Raw genomic sequence first — 15,160 nt, forward strand, 5'->3', positions numbered from 1 at the left:
TCTAGGTCACCAGAATCACGAAGCATCATTTGAATTTACCAAATTTTATTCTAATTATCTGGGCAAAGAATCTCAGCTTCTACAAAGGATCTGTACTTTACATAAAAAAGAACAGAACTTCAGTTGAACTGCAATTCCACTGCAAGTGGCACCTAAGCATATAATTCATCAGGAGGGGATAGGACGGGGCATAAGCCAGTGGTGAAGTACCTCCAGGCTCAATCGCCACAGCTCCCCCATAGGGTAATATACTACAGTTTATGGCTAAGTGGATCCGATTTTACCCAGCACAACCTTGCCTTCTTGAACTTCTGCAGGTGCCCTCTTTGAGTGGTGCCTCAGTGGAGTTGAGTCTAGAATTATCTAGGCAATTGTCATGTCTTTTTGAAGTCACACATGCACTTAGGAGAAAATAGAAATTAATTACATAGAACTGGGAGAACTTTTCAGAAAATATGGAAAGTGAATACACATCTTGAGAGTCAGTTTGGATTTCGGGTTATTTACCCACCACTGCATAAAATTTACAAATGTATATTTAAGTAGACAGTTTGTGATATTGAATCCATATTTGTAGATTTACATATGATTTATCTTCAAAAGAAGGTTTTAAAACAGATTTGAGCTAGAATTTGGTTTTACGCACTACAAAAGTATATTTTTCTTTCTAAAAATACTGTAATAATGCTTAATCAATACAAAAATACAGCCACATTTTATATAATTATACTCCTTGAGGCCTACTCTTATTCATTATGTAACAACCATGGAATGCCAGGAATTCCATCCATAAACTATTATCCTGTAGTTAATTCTAGATCAACAACCAGTGGCTGTGACTTGACTTTAATATTAATATTACTAATAAGAAGTATCTTTGCTATGTTTAGGATATTATTTTGGGAAAGTCACAAAATTGATATATAATTAAGTTCTTTTTTTAATCTTCTCTTAAGAGGCAGAAATTGTTTGTGTTCATTTTCTAGCTTCTTTAAACTTCTTAATTCTAAGTTCTGAATTCTAAAGTGCATAAAAGATAAAGAATCAAGAGTTAAAGAATCAACAGAGAAATTGCTGCTCTCTTAGAGAAAGAGTGTCCCTCCCCCCAGAATAAAACCTTAGCTCACTGCATTATGCTGTCTCTACATTTTCCTGGCCAAAGATTCCTCCTCAGCCTAAAATTTCTCCTATTGCCCAATTGTTTCCTTATCTGCCATTCAGATATTTGTGAACTAGCTGTAAAATGCACAACCTAGTACAATCACTCTCAAGTTCACATTTGTCTCGCCACAAATTACTGCAAAAAGATGTAGCATTAGCAGCAGTAAAACACTACCTCTGAGTGTAATCAGTTGAAAGAATCAGGCACAATATTTCCCATTTAGTGGGTCATTGGAAACAGAGAGGAACTGCATAATGTTTCAGAAGTTTTCCCAGTGCTATGTCATTCATATGCATGAACAGCTAATAGGTTTTTAAAATATATTTTGAGGTGTTGATAAGAGCATGTACATAGGGTTTCAGAAAATAGAAAATAAAACGACTCCTTCCGTATGCATGAAGTTAAACTTTAGGCACACTTCTGCCTTGCTGTAGCTTGGTGCCAGAATTCCCAATTTAAGGATGAAAGAGATAACTTATTTTTCTTGATAGCCCGGAAACCACCTAAGATGTAACATTACTTACCTAAAGATGGGTCTTTGGAGATGTTTCTTCCTGATTGTGACATGGTCATCCATTTAAGGTGAAGGTTTAACTTCTTCCTGGAAACCACTCCAGAAATCCAGGGAAAGAACGTGGAAGCTTATTCTGATCTATTGTGCTGCAAGAAGTCCAGAAGGAAAAAGTAGTTTCCTCTTTCTCTTTTTGGGTGCTGGGAGAAAACTTCCCTGCTCTCTGCCAGCTGAGCAGTGTGTCCATAGAGGCCACATAAGACAGGCACGTTGGGGCACTCCCCCACAGAGCAGGGTGTGCAAAAACCACCAAGAGTCACGTTGACACAGGAAAGCAAAGTGCACGAGACCCTCAGAAACAAAACAAAACAAACAGAAAACTTCCTCCCCCAGTGTCACCCAGGTAGGAGCTTCCTAAGTTATTACAGCCATGAGAGCTCTCCTTCCACATGCTGGTCAAGCTCGGAAAAGCTAAGTCCCTCCCTGTCTTTAAAACAGCCTGTTCTGAGGCTCAACTTTTTTCTTCAAAATAAAAGTTGTACAGCTGGTTCAGTAGTCCCATGTGAGTACCCTCTGAAAGTTTGTTCTGTTAAAATAAGAACTGTATACAAATTAATGAAGAAAGATGGGCTTCAGGCTGCGTGGCTGGCTCTGCTTCAAGAGATTATAATTATTTTACAATCTTGCTTTTATTCTCACTGGATGAAGTGTGGAAACAACTCATCATTTTTGGCACTCATAACCTAATAACCTACACTTGGCTAAAGTTGAAGATGCTATTTCAACTGATAGAAGCGCATGCAAAGCTGGCCAGAACTACTAAGTTAGAAAAACAAAAATTGCTCAATTCTATCAGCGACATTGTACCCAGATGTCTGTACCCAAGTGTGGCTTTCCAACTAAGGGGGGGACACTGCAAAAAAAACCAGGGAAACACACACACATACACAAACTCTTTTTTAAAAAGTCTCCAAATCTCCTTGGGAACCTAAGGTTTTTATATTGTATGATCAAATTTGAATTTATAAAAATAAAAAGAAAGAAAAGTAGATAGAAGAGAGAAGTTGTGAACAGCTGAAAATAAATGACATTAAAAAGTGTTTTATTTGGAAGACTTAGACTCACACTGCAGGAACTCTTGTTCTGGTTACAGATAAGGCGAATCCTCATATTTTAATATAACTTATTTTGGAGACATTCCTCTATCTGAATCACTAATAAAACTCCTACTCAATCAATAATGTGATGAGATTTCAGGTCAGAGGTTGGGTATGTAATAAAATAAATCATTTCAAAGCATGAGTAAAATGTTTTAAAAATAGACATGTAATAAAAGGGGGGGGGGACAGAAACATACATGTTTTTAGTTGAATGCTCCATAAAAATAAGGATCAATGCCACAGAGGGAGACATGATCTATATGGCTGCAATTTGCAGTTCTTAACACCCTCTGAACACTTCCACAGGAGCGAGAAAACCTTTTTATTTTCTTCCCAGAGGAGAGACAAGGAAGGAGAAGAGGATTACAAAAAAATCGCTGATTTTATTGAACAGTTCTAATCCCCACTAGAAAATGGAATGAGTCTGAGAGAGCTTTGAACTAAAAATAAAATAAATGTGTTCTAGTCCTAGTTCTATCACAAATATGCTGGGCCATTGTGGGAAAATTTCTTGACCTATCTGAGCCCCAGTTTCCTTGTTTGTAAAATGAAGTTATAGTATTAATTGAATTCTATGTTCCTTTCCAGCTTTAATAGTACCGTTGTGCTATTTCTAAATATGATTAGCCTGCTTCTTGCAAAGGAACTAGCACAGATGTTATGATGCCCAATACTCCAAAAAATATACATTTATTATATAAAGTTATAAATAAACAAAGAATTTACAAATAAAAAGGTAGATAATTTTATATTACATATTTTTATGTAGCTATTATATATTTATATAGTGACGTCTAAATTAATGTTCCCTTCACTATCAATAAGCATCCAATCATAAATTCACATGTGGGTAATACTGAAGTTAAATCTGGAGACAATCGCTATGCAAACTAATATGCAGACCTTTGGAGTAGATGCTTCATCATAACCAAATGCTTTGGCTTTCTTTGTATAGAAAGATTCCTAACTAATAACAAATTGTAAAGGTCTTCTGGAAGGATTTTTGCATTTATGGGTGACATTCAATTTCTGTACTGATGGTTTACCTATATCACCATTAATTTAGCATAAATAGCCCTCAGGGACAACCAAAGAGAATAAGTCCATTAACTTTCATTTTGTCTAATTTTGAATTAGAAAAATGAGATGATTTCTTCATTAACATGATGAAAGGAACTCAACACAAATACTAATAAACATCTAGCCAAGCCACACTTCAAACGGCAAGCAAGTATACATTCTAACTTGAAGCTCAAAGGCTTAGCAACTGCGGAATCTGAAAGTTGTTAAATTAATTAGAGCAAATCCATAATGTCTTTGCTTGCATTAGGTTTATAATCTTTTTGCTCTTACATTACTCAGGTAGAAAGCTTAGATTCCCATTTACTTCAAGCACTATATTTAAACACAATCTTAGAACCTAAAGAGCCATGAGAAGATACAAGTAAGTTAAATATTCACTTGGCACAAACAAAAATATGTGTTTCTTAAGTGTTTCCATTAACTTTTTCTCAAAAAGCATTTAAATTTAATACTGGGAAGAAAAGTTTGCTTTATTAACTTATTTAACTTAAATGTAGTATTCAATGAGGTGAAAGGACCTGACTGCTGTTGCTTAAATTACAAAAATATATTCCTTAAATTAACACAACTGTATTGGGCAAAATACTAAAATCTATTTTGTAAATAACCAGGTCAATTCTCCTATAGAACAAACTAACCATACTTTATTTTGAATAGTTTTTTTCTGAGAGTGGGGGTCAGAAGTGATATTTATGTTTTTCCTGTTGTAATAAACTTTCTTTCAATATGACTTTGCCTAACACTTCCACCCCCACTTCCTGCTCTCTCTCACACACACATACAGATAAACACACACACACTTCCCCACTCAGCACTGTTAGGTGCTCACTAAATATATCTTAATTTGTTAAAATGCTCAGCTTAAACACACCAACATACCCATCATAACTAACTCATTCTGTGTCATAAAACATAGATCAACTCACAATTTTGTGTTAAGCATCTTGGAAAACAGGTTAGCTTTACTCTTCCTTGTTTTTTTTTTTATCATAATTGTCCTTTCTCTGGCTCTGTTTGTAATATATAAGTGCCAAAAAGTATGCAATGGTAGAAAAATCACATAATATGCCAGCCCAAGACCTGGAAATGAATGTATCTACAGGTTATCATTTTACCACATGAGTCTAGTCAACTATCAGTCTGAGACAAAGTGTATGTTCTTTTTTTTAACACAATTTAATTAAACACAATGTCACAAGTTACACATTTAAGTGGGTTTTAAATTAAGTGTAGAAGAGGGAAGGAAATGCAAGAAAGAAAGGACTGAATGGCATTTTAGATTTTATCATTATATACACATGATATAATTTTAAAATTTTAAAAGCCTGCTTCTTTCACTCTTGCCTCTCCACCTTCCACCAAGGGTAGAGCCAGCCCTGTCTTATGATGAGAGCATCTCTTACACTTAAACTCCAGCTCTATAGTTCTCAAACTTTTTTTTTTGACACATCATGCATGAAAAATGAAACATGCTTGTGATGCTGTCCCAGAAAAGTACCTGGTTCTTGATAAAACCAAGAAAAGTAAAAAGCAGGAACTGCCACGATTTTCATTTGACATAGCTATAAACATTGCATCAGTAGAGTGGAACACCGCTTGGCTGACTCTACCATGAGATAAATGGCAGAGTGTGAACTATTCCTGATAGAATAACTATAACTCTCCTCTTTTGTCACTGGAGGGAAAACTGTTGCATATAAGTGGGTGACAGCAGCATCATTTTAGAGATAATTTAAATTTGATGTATCCTTTTAAAGTAAGTCATTCACAACCTTCAGCATTTTATCCATTTTTTATAACAAATTTCATGCAAGAAGTTTTGCACCTGATTATGAAGCTAGTTGATAGGTGATGGAGCTGGAATTTCAAGCCATCTGTCTCATCCCTGAGCCCAAGCTTTTACCCCCACTGAGTAGGTTGTCACCTTGGCATACACGGTGCCACTGAGGTCACTTGGGCTTTTTCTGGGCTATATTGCACATTCTATGGAGAAAAAGAAGAAGCAACTAATCACTCTATTGAGTGTCTATTCTTCTCCTAATCCTCTACCCTACTTAAATATCACTGCATGGTCCCTTATGCTCCCAATACTTAAAAGAGCTGGCCCTAGAAAGAGCCTACTGATATCAAGGTGAAATAATCAATGAATATGTTATGTTAAGATTTGAATGGAATCCCTGTTGTATTACAAAGAGTCCTGGACCAATGTCAAGAAACATACATTTAAATCCCAGCTCTGGCAGTGACTTTCTCAACTCCCTGTAAGTCTGTTTCTTTACCAGTCAAACTAAGATGTTAAACCCAATGACTTCTAAGATCTTTTCCAGCTCTAAATTTTTGTGAGTCTATGACTGACCCTATGATAAAATATCAAGTTATTTAAACTTAGTTTCCAAGCAAGAATAAACTGTGCAGTTGTTTTTAGCTTTTCTTAACGATAACAAAGTCATACACACTACCAGAATACTTTTCATCCTTATTGGTATAGGATTAAAAATATAACACACTATTATTCAAATGTGCAAATAAATTATAGCATCTTTGTTTTTGCTAATTAAACTATTTTCTTTTTTTCTATATCTTCCACGTGAAACTACCCTCACTGAAATGTAAGCTACAGGAGGGCAAGGGTTAGTGTCTGTTGTATTCCCCGTGTGTGGTATATATGAGACACTTGATGGTTATTTGTTGAATGAATTAATACACGAACAAAGGGCTGATTAATGCTCTCGTGATCTTCTTATATAAATATTTTCTTCTAAAAACTCAGTCATACGGTAAATGTTCAGTCTTTCATATTTCCTCCAACCCACTGTTTTTTCTTCAAGGAGGCGTCTCAGTTTATAGGGAGTCAGGCTTCTATGACCTTATAGTGGCAGAAAAGAGGTGGCCTCAAACCCAAATCTGCAGTTCCTTGCTCTCCTCTGTGTTCCCTGGTATCTGCAACAATGTCCCTTATCTGTCTGGTCACTTGGCTCCTTGTAGACATACTGCTAAAATCCGTGGCTGATCTGTTCAATTGACTCAGTCTGGGAACTATGGTGACCCCCTTTTATTGAGCCCAATCTTAGCCTTCACTGGTGCTGCAAGACATCCTTTATCTGGATCTCCACAGAAGCTGGTAACCCTTTAGCTTCTGTGTCATATCCCTTGACCTCTTGCCATTGGCATGATAAGCTCATGGCAGATACACTGGTCTCGTCTCAGCTGACTTCTGAATTCCCCACTGGGCACACAGGACTTCCTGAGCCCTCCACCCCACACAGGCATTAAGGAAGACTTGGGATTGGCCACACCATACCACTATTTTTATTCGGTTGTAGCTAACTCACTAAGCCACTGGAAAAATCCTCTCTGCTTTAAGTTTTTACTTTCAACAAACATGTTTCCCACCCTGGGGTTTCAGCTCAGAGGTAAGAGGTCAAAATACTTTGACCATTTACATAAAACACTTTCTACCTAGGTCCCCTTTCCTGTACTTCACCAGGGCAGAAGAAGTAAGTTTTCCCATCTCACATGGCAGAAAATCTCTTACTTTATCTCCTGAGTGCCTTTTGTCCATGGTTTCTAATAAACTCAATGTTCAAAGCTACAAGCTTGGGTCATGTATGTTAGGTAGAGGTTCGGGAATTTGAGAAACCCTTTTTGTTGTGATCAAAGTCTGGCTTTCAGGACTATTGCCTTACTGGGAGCTCAAAAGTTTCATTTAGGTCTTCAGTGCTGGGCTTCTCATTTGTCTTTACTTTCATCTTTAATAATATTAGTCCCACTCCCCACCCTGCAAGAAGCAGATGAATGCTTCTGGCCAACTGGAAGAAGGTAAGATCATATTCATCAAAACGAAAGAGAGAAAAGTACTTTATTCCCATTATTTTAGGAAGCTTTCTTACTCATTCATTTCAGTTGGTGCATATTGAGAAAATATGCCACATTATTAACCCTCTTCCTGATCTGGCCCTCACCTACCTGTACCGCATCTCAAAATGCCGACCCTCTGGTTCATTCCTCACCAGCTGGCAGTTTGTTCCTCTAGCACTCCACACTCTTTCCTGCCTCTTCTGTACATACTGTTCCTTCTGTCTAAAATGCTCTTCCTCCTGCTCATTGCTCAGATTTCAGCTGCAGTTTCACCTCCTCAGAGAGGTGACTCCTCTGACAACCCTCCTTGAATTTCATATACCTTCAGTATTGTCTTTGTTTCCCTTGCACGAAGTGTAATCAGTGTGTATCATAATCTGTATGTGACATAGTCTGTGTAATTATTTGTTCACAAATTCACCTGTTCAATTAATGAATAAACCCGTTCTGCAGGATGCAATAAGTGAGGAAAAGATTAGAACATCTAATTCTTCCTGACTACCTCAAAAATAAACCTAGTCAAGTTATACCAAAAACGTATTTTTCTTCATATATTTGTCTATAAGAATGTAAAAATAGACTCCCACTGATCTCTTGCACTGCTTCAAAACATTTTCTAATACTCACATATGTGTTTCATCTTGAAATATTTGTCATTACACTTCTTCAAATCAAGAACTCTACATATCTGAGAATAAATACAATGGGAATATTAAAGTTGACAATATAACTGAGAATCACTTTGGAAACGGTTCCTCAATTTGACTAAAACTGTTTTCTAACTTAGGGGCAAAAAGCAGGTTCTACCCAGTTAGTAGTTTTAAGATAGATTCTCTGGACTTGTGTGTCAGACTAAAAGTTTGTTGGCCATTTATTCAATAAGAAAATACATCAGAATTGTTATTTTCTTAAATGAATTAATAAAGAAGTCATGGTTTATAGCTTCAAGTGGCAAGGACAAACTGTTCCCCAAATTGGCTGATCCCTCAGCCCGGTATCAGAGCTGAGCTTTTCTACTTCACAAAGTAGGAGAAATTCCTCTTTGTTATTGAAGTGTAGAAGCAGGTCAGTTAAAGTTTGATTGGCTCCAATTAGCACTCACACAAGTTCTGACAGCCTTTAGTGCTGGCAGTCAAACAACTTCTTTCAAATGAATGTGACATTCTGTGAACAAATCAACAACAACAACAACAAAGGAAATCATTTAAGACAGATTCTCATAACTACACACCCACCCACCACTCAATGTGTAATCAAGCAACATATAAATCTGCTATAAAAGGAAGTAACTTTGGCGTAGTTAAATAAACATTACAAAAAGAGACCTCCTTAATATGAAATTCCCTTTGAGTCAGAGAACTACGAAGATTTGGTTGGACAGGGGTGGAAAGATGAACAGATATTCAGTGAGCAAGCTAAGAGGAGGGGTAAGCAGTGTTTCATCAGCCCTCAGCATCAGGCAGCAGCACATGATTCAGTGGGCACATTGTGGCTGAAGCAGTGTGATGTGGTTCCTGCCACACTAGCCCGCAGAGTTACAGAGGCTCACGCCATCCCATAAGAAGAGGGGTTGTAATTAGGAAAATGATCGATGTGATTTCACAGTTTAAAAGATTATGATTCAAAGGTTTCCATACTCCCCAAACATGCCGAAAATGTTCTTATCTGCATTCTTCCGTCAGTGGAAAATTGTCCAAATGTAGCTGCACGCTGAGACTCATTCAATTTCTCTGCAGCTCTGAAACCCTTCACTAAATCATTAACTTAGCTTCAGTACTGAGTCATCATTACCAGCTTTCCTCCATATTTTCAGCTTGGTTTCAATATGACTTAAATTCAATTAGTAGTTTTTTTAAAGTCTGTCTTAAGCTTCCAGTAATGTCTATGAATAAATGTGCAGAACTACCAAGAAATGAATTCAATCAAAGTCAGTAAACGGAAAATTCCTAAATGCTAACCTATTGACTCTCCAAGCTTTTAGAATTCGACAGCAATAGAGATAATCATGACTCACACTGACTTTGAATAGAAGCAGCCACTCAGTTTGCCAAGCCTTTCAAGTATGTGCAGTAGGTTCTGTGCAAATAATTCAAATGCATAGAAATAGGTCACTACCCCTATTATCTTTCTAAAACAAAAATGAGTTATTAGCAGAGAGAATAAATACAGACCACATATATTTGCACCCTTACGTCCATTCACTCCCCAAAAAACTCATTCCAGCTTCAGCTTTTCTTAGTGTTTCTACTGACTTTCCACTACCCCATATCGTCGAAATGATCTATCCTTGCCAAACTCATCTATGGAACTACCATCTTATTTTTCATATCAATACATTATTCCTATCAATTGTTCTATGACATGCTATAGTTACCTAATTTATTTGTAAATTCATTTAATTAAATTCTAAATTCTAATTCCATACAGGATTTAAACTGGTCAGTGAACATCTTCCCAAGTCCAACACAAAACCCATTATCTACTACATCATCTGACACAAGGCCCAATACCTGACAGAATATTGGAAATCAAGTCTATCTTAGAAATTCTGTATCTTTTTTAAACATTATGAGCTTTCATCCTGATCTATGATCCTAGAAAACGACACTCTTCCCTCATCTGTTCTTTTCTCCACCTGACCCAATGGAAAGTATGACAGCAAGAGAGTTGACGTGTTTATTAGTCATTTACTATGTGTTAGGCAAAATACTTTCTATGTACTATTTCAGTTAATTCTACATAACACACCTAGAGAGTAGATTATCTTATAAGTCACACTCAAGGAAATTAGGGTTTAAAAAGTTATATAATTTGCCAAAGGCTGTATATCTTGTATGCTACAGTAATAAGATTTGAATCCAGTTCTGTCTGATGCTACCATCTTTGTTCTTACTATCACTGCCCTCCATGATTACCTTCCTTAGTTTTAATATCAGCCTTTTAAAAAAAAAAAGGCATCTTGGCTTACCATATCTTTAAAAATATAATTCTCTGGTCATTTGAATTAGGTGGAACTCTAGTAACAATTCAGACTTGATTTCAGAGACACATTAGTTTGGTTTGTGTCATTCTCACAAGATAAGCCTCACACGTGCATGGATCAGTAAACCAAAAAGAGCAGGAGATTAAATATGGAAGCTTTACAGATTAAACTTTACCATTTATTTGGTGTATAATCTTCACTGAACAAAAGTGGATAAACAAAATTTTTGGTCAAAACATCACTGAGAAACCCCAGAAAAAAAATTAAGTCAGAGTAAATATAAAAATGAAGCTGTGGTTCTATTCCCAACATACATAATGGCTCTCGAATACTGAGATGTGTGTCTGTAATGCCATTCTCTCTTTAAAATCATACCCATAGCAACCCAAATCATTAAAAAGTTAATTCATTAATTAAAATTCCCTACCCTCTTTCAAAATCACATCATTAGATACTTCACCTTCACCAAAAAGGCTGGATGGGTTCCATTCATAGACTGGTAAAACTCAGAGTTGCCTATGAGATTACCTAACTCCTGCAAGGACATTACACTGCAAGGATAATATTGATAAGTGCTGCTATTTATTAAGCACATACTATGTGCCAGTCCCCACCTAGTACTCTACAAACCCTATTACATTGAATTCTCCTTACAACAACCTAGAATGGAAATTAGTATCCCTATTATAGAGGTAATTAATATGACACAACTGAGACTGGCAAAACAAGGACTTGATCCCAGGACAGCTTTCCTCCATAGCCCATGTGTTTAACTATCAGTGCCTCCCATGACTGGGACCATCTAATATGATTCATTTTGATTCCCTTTCTCTGTTCCTCACAATCATTTTATATTTTTATCTTCACTCACTTCTTTTGCTGCTGTTTCATGAACAACTTTCTTTTCCAATGATGAGCTCCAAGTATCATTGTTCACTGATTCTAACTTTCTTAAATTTGTGGAGATTCTGATGTCCCTTCCCTTAGTTGCTCTGCAAATACAAAACATTGCTGCTGTTTTGAATGTACACATTGTTTCAGTATAGAAGTTCACGGACAACTATTTTTTGACCTTGAGATAATGAGTTATTTGTTATAAATCACAGATGCCTGGAATCTGAAGGGACCTTCAAGGTCAAGTTATTCATCCTCCCAATCACTGCAGAATTCCTCTTGCTTTTCCTCTCAGAGAGGGCTGACTCCCAAGTGCCCCTGAGCTGGAGGAAGTGAATCTGCTGTTCTTTGATCTCCATCCCTAAGAACCTCTCATAACAGGAAAATTTCATCTTGTTGAATGCGACTTGTATTTGAAGATAGAGGCTCTACTTGTACAAACTTCTTTACCTGGTATGCCATCAAAGAAACAATAATCTCTTCCAATGATGGAAGGAAAACTGGCTGTATTGGGCTTACTCGAGTGCAGCATTTGGTCTCCTAATTGCTAATGCACATTAAAAGGTACATTTTTTCCTTGTACACACTACCTTTAAAAATAACACGGCTTAATATCACTGGCCAATGTGACAGAGGATGTACCAAGTGTTAGGAGAACAGCGATTACTAAAACACAGGCCTTCTCCTCATGGAGCTCAAGTTTAAAAGGAAAAAAATAATCTACTTTTAAAAGTAATTTCAATAGGGGCTGGCCCCATGGCCGAGTGGCTGGGTTCGCGCGCTCCGCTGCAGGCGGCCCAGTGTTTCGTTGGTTCAAGTCCTGGGCGCGGACATGGCACTGCTCATCAGGCCATGCTGAGGCGGCGTCCCACATGCCACAACTAGAAGGACCCACAACGAAGAATATACAACTATGTACCAGAGGGCTTTGGGGAGAAAAAGTAAAAAAATAAAATCTTAAAAAAAAAGAAAGTAATTTCAATAGAATTCAATATGTTGATTCATAAAATAAATAAAAGAGATGACAGAAGCTCAGAACAGAAAGAAAGGAAGACTCATAGAGGAAATTATTCTGTTTTAGCAAAGTTTAGCCAGTGATTAGAAGTTCACCAGAGGAAAACTGTTTACTAGAAAAATAAAATGAAGAAAGTTCAGGCAAGAGAAGGTGGAAAATAATACAGAGCACGAAATACCATAGTATTCAGAAACTGGCAGGCATCTTGGTATGACTAAGGGTAAAAGTGTAAGGGGAAGCGGCAGGAGATAAAGCTGGAAAGTTAGAGAGATGCTAAATCATCTGTGCAATATGGTGAGCTCAGGTTATATCCAACAGGCAATGGTAGCCGTTGGTGGGCTACAGTCGGGGAAACGGCACCTTCAGCGTTGCAGTTTGGGAAGATCTCGCTGATAAAAATGTGGGAGACGTCTTTGAGAAGAAAAAGTCTGGCTGCAGGGATATCAGTAAAAAGTCTGTTAGAGTAATCTTGGTGAGAGATGATAGTGGCTTGAAGTAAGGCAAAGGCATTAAATGGAAAAGAGAGCCTATTCAAGATATTAACAGGTACAAAGCATAGGGCTTAGTGAATAACTAGGTATACTGAATGAGAAAGAAAAGGATTCTAAGATAATATTTTCATTCTGGTTTGTTACCTGGGTGGATGGTACACTACCACCATCTGAGAGGATCCAGATAATAAAAAGAATAATGATGAAATAAAAAGAAAGAAGTATGATCAAAAGTTCATTAGCGGGGCATAGTGAGTTTGCAATACCAAAGGATGGCCCAAGTGGAGACGTTTCATGGGCAATTAGACATTTAAATTATGGGGAGAGATGAAAGAAGTCAACTAAGGAGATAAATTGTGTGTGGGGGGAGGTGGAGGTATTGCTACATAAATGTAAAATTATGCACGCGGGTGGTATTGCTCAGAGAGAACATGTAGGTTTAGAGGAATAAAGGCCTCAAAACAAAACCCTGGCAACCGAAGGGATGGGTAGGAAAGAGTATCCAGTGGAGATGTCAGAGATTGGAAAGCCTGGAAAGAAAGTCTGTCCTACAACGAAAGTGGTGGAGTGTCAAGTATGAGAAAGGTGTCACTGGTCCCAAAGACACAGGGTAATTAAAAAGAGAAAGAATAGAAATGTTTCCATTAAAGTTGGCAATATAGAAGACACCAGTGGCCTTAAGGAAAGTAATTTCTGTGCTGAAACAATCGCATGTTCAGCAAGACAGGACTTCTGAAACCAAGAAAACCATGGAGGTTGGGGAATTTTTCGGATTAAGTATACTGAACTCACTTCAATTAATGCTGCCTATGGAAATAAAAATAACAAGAAGATATGGTTCACTGTACAAATATTTCAGGTGGCACAAAGAAGAAATATGACCAGCTGTTTACATGACAACAGTTTGTAATTCGAGGAAGTCGTTTTGGGGTTTTTTTCTTTCTACTTTAATGCTTTGATTTAAAATTTCCAAGGAAGGTCTTCTTTTGGGAGGACATGTGTGGGAACTCAACAGAGATATGAATCCAAGAAAAGATCAGGACAAAGTTATCCTAACTATGTCTTCTTCAGCTTGGCATTCACTTGGATAATGTTCCTTGTGGTTGTTTTATACATAGGAAGAGTGACTCTCTTCTGGCCCTGGACATATTATTTAAGCAGCCACAGTCTCTCTCTTATGTTTTTTCATCTTTTTTACAGGGTTCTCTTCCAGGATCCCAGTGCCCCTATTTTGATTTCTGGATGTTCAAGTCCTGAACCACAGCAACCATTTAGAGTCAATGTTCTTTGTATTCTCTTCTCTTTCTGATTTCTATAGAAACTTAATTGCTTTGTGTTTCATTGCTTCAAAATGATACAGTGAACCAGATGACCTAACAGAGAAATCAAATCTGCTAATGTATTAGCAGATGATAAATACCTGCTATTACATTCCAGGACATGATTGCCAAGAACTCTAAAGTTAAATAATTGTGATAGATTGATTGGATACTATTTGGTTATAGCTGCCTTTTAAATTATACCACGTAGTTATCTACCTATTCTTCCTAACTATGTGCATTATATATTCTCATTCAATTCTAGTAAATGCCAATTTGTGTCTTTATTCATGAAAGAGAAATAATAAATACTTGACATACTTTCTGTATCATTTTAAAAAGATAATTCAAATAAAAATAACGCTGTTTCGGGAAATGAATTAACGGTATCTAAAATTTAAGGTGTATTTCCAATATGATGTAATTTGATTTGTCAAATTACTTATTATTCCAATATTGTTTCTTAAAAATAGCCTTTATTTTCTCCTTTAGTTTAAAATGCCACTTTTATCATACATCTAATTTTCATGTTTATTTCACTCATTCTCTTCTATTCCACTGATTTTTCTACTCTAATACCACACTGGTTTAGTTAATGTAGCTTTAGTATGATTAAACATTAGGTAATATCAGCTTCTCTCAGTGTTTTTCCCCTCCCCAAAAACTTTTTCTTCAATACACATG

At 36.8% G+C, this 15,160-nt stretch overlaps 1 protein-coding gene across 10 annotated transcripts in view; it reads right to left on the bottom strand.

Moving 5' to 3' along the window:
* The window catches only part of PDE1A (phosphodiesterase 1A), a 342,210-nt gene that overhangs the window by 251,463 nt on the left and 75,587 nt on the right, over window positions 1-15,160 (bottom strand). For 3 of the 10 annotated variants that reach the window (XM_014834091.3, XM_070508213.1, XM_070508215.1), the window contains exon 1: window positions 1,687-2,241. The exons of 6 other annotated variants lie outside the window; for them this stretch is intronic. In XM_014834091.3, coding sequence (XP_014689577.2) covers window positions 1,687-1,739 — 53 coding nt within the window. In that variant the 5' untranslated portion in view covers window positions 1,740-2,241. Of the gene's footprint in view, window positions 1-1,686; window positions 2,371-15,160 lie in introns of those variants that run through there. One more of the 10 variants, XM_014834090.3, reaches the window with a different exon arrangement.

This window comes from Equus asinus, chromosome 4 (assembly GCF_041296235.1).
Source record: "Equus asinus isolate D_3611 breed Donkey chromosome 4, EquAss-T2T_v2, whole genome shotgun sequence".
NCBI classification, from domain to species: Eukaryota; Metazoa; Chordata; class Mammalia; order Perissodactyla; family Equidae; genus Equus; species Equus asinus.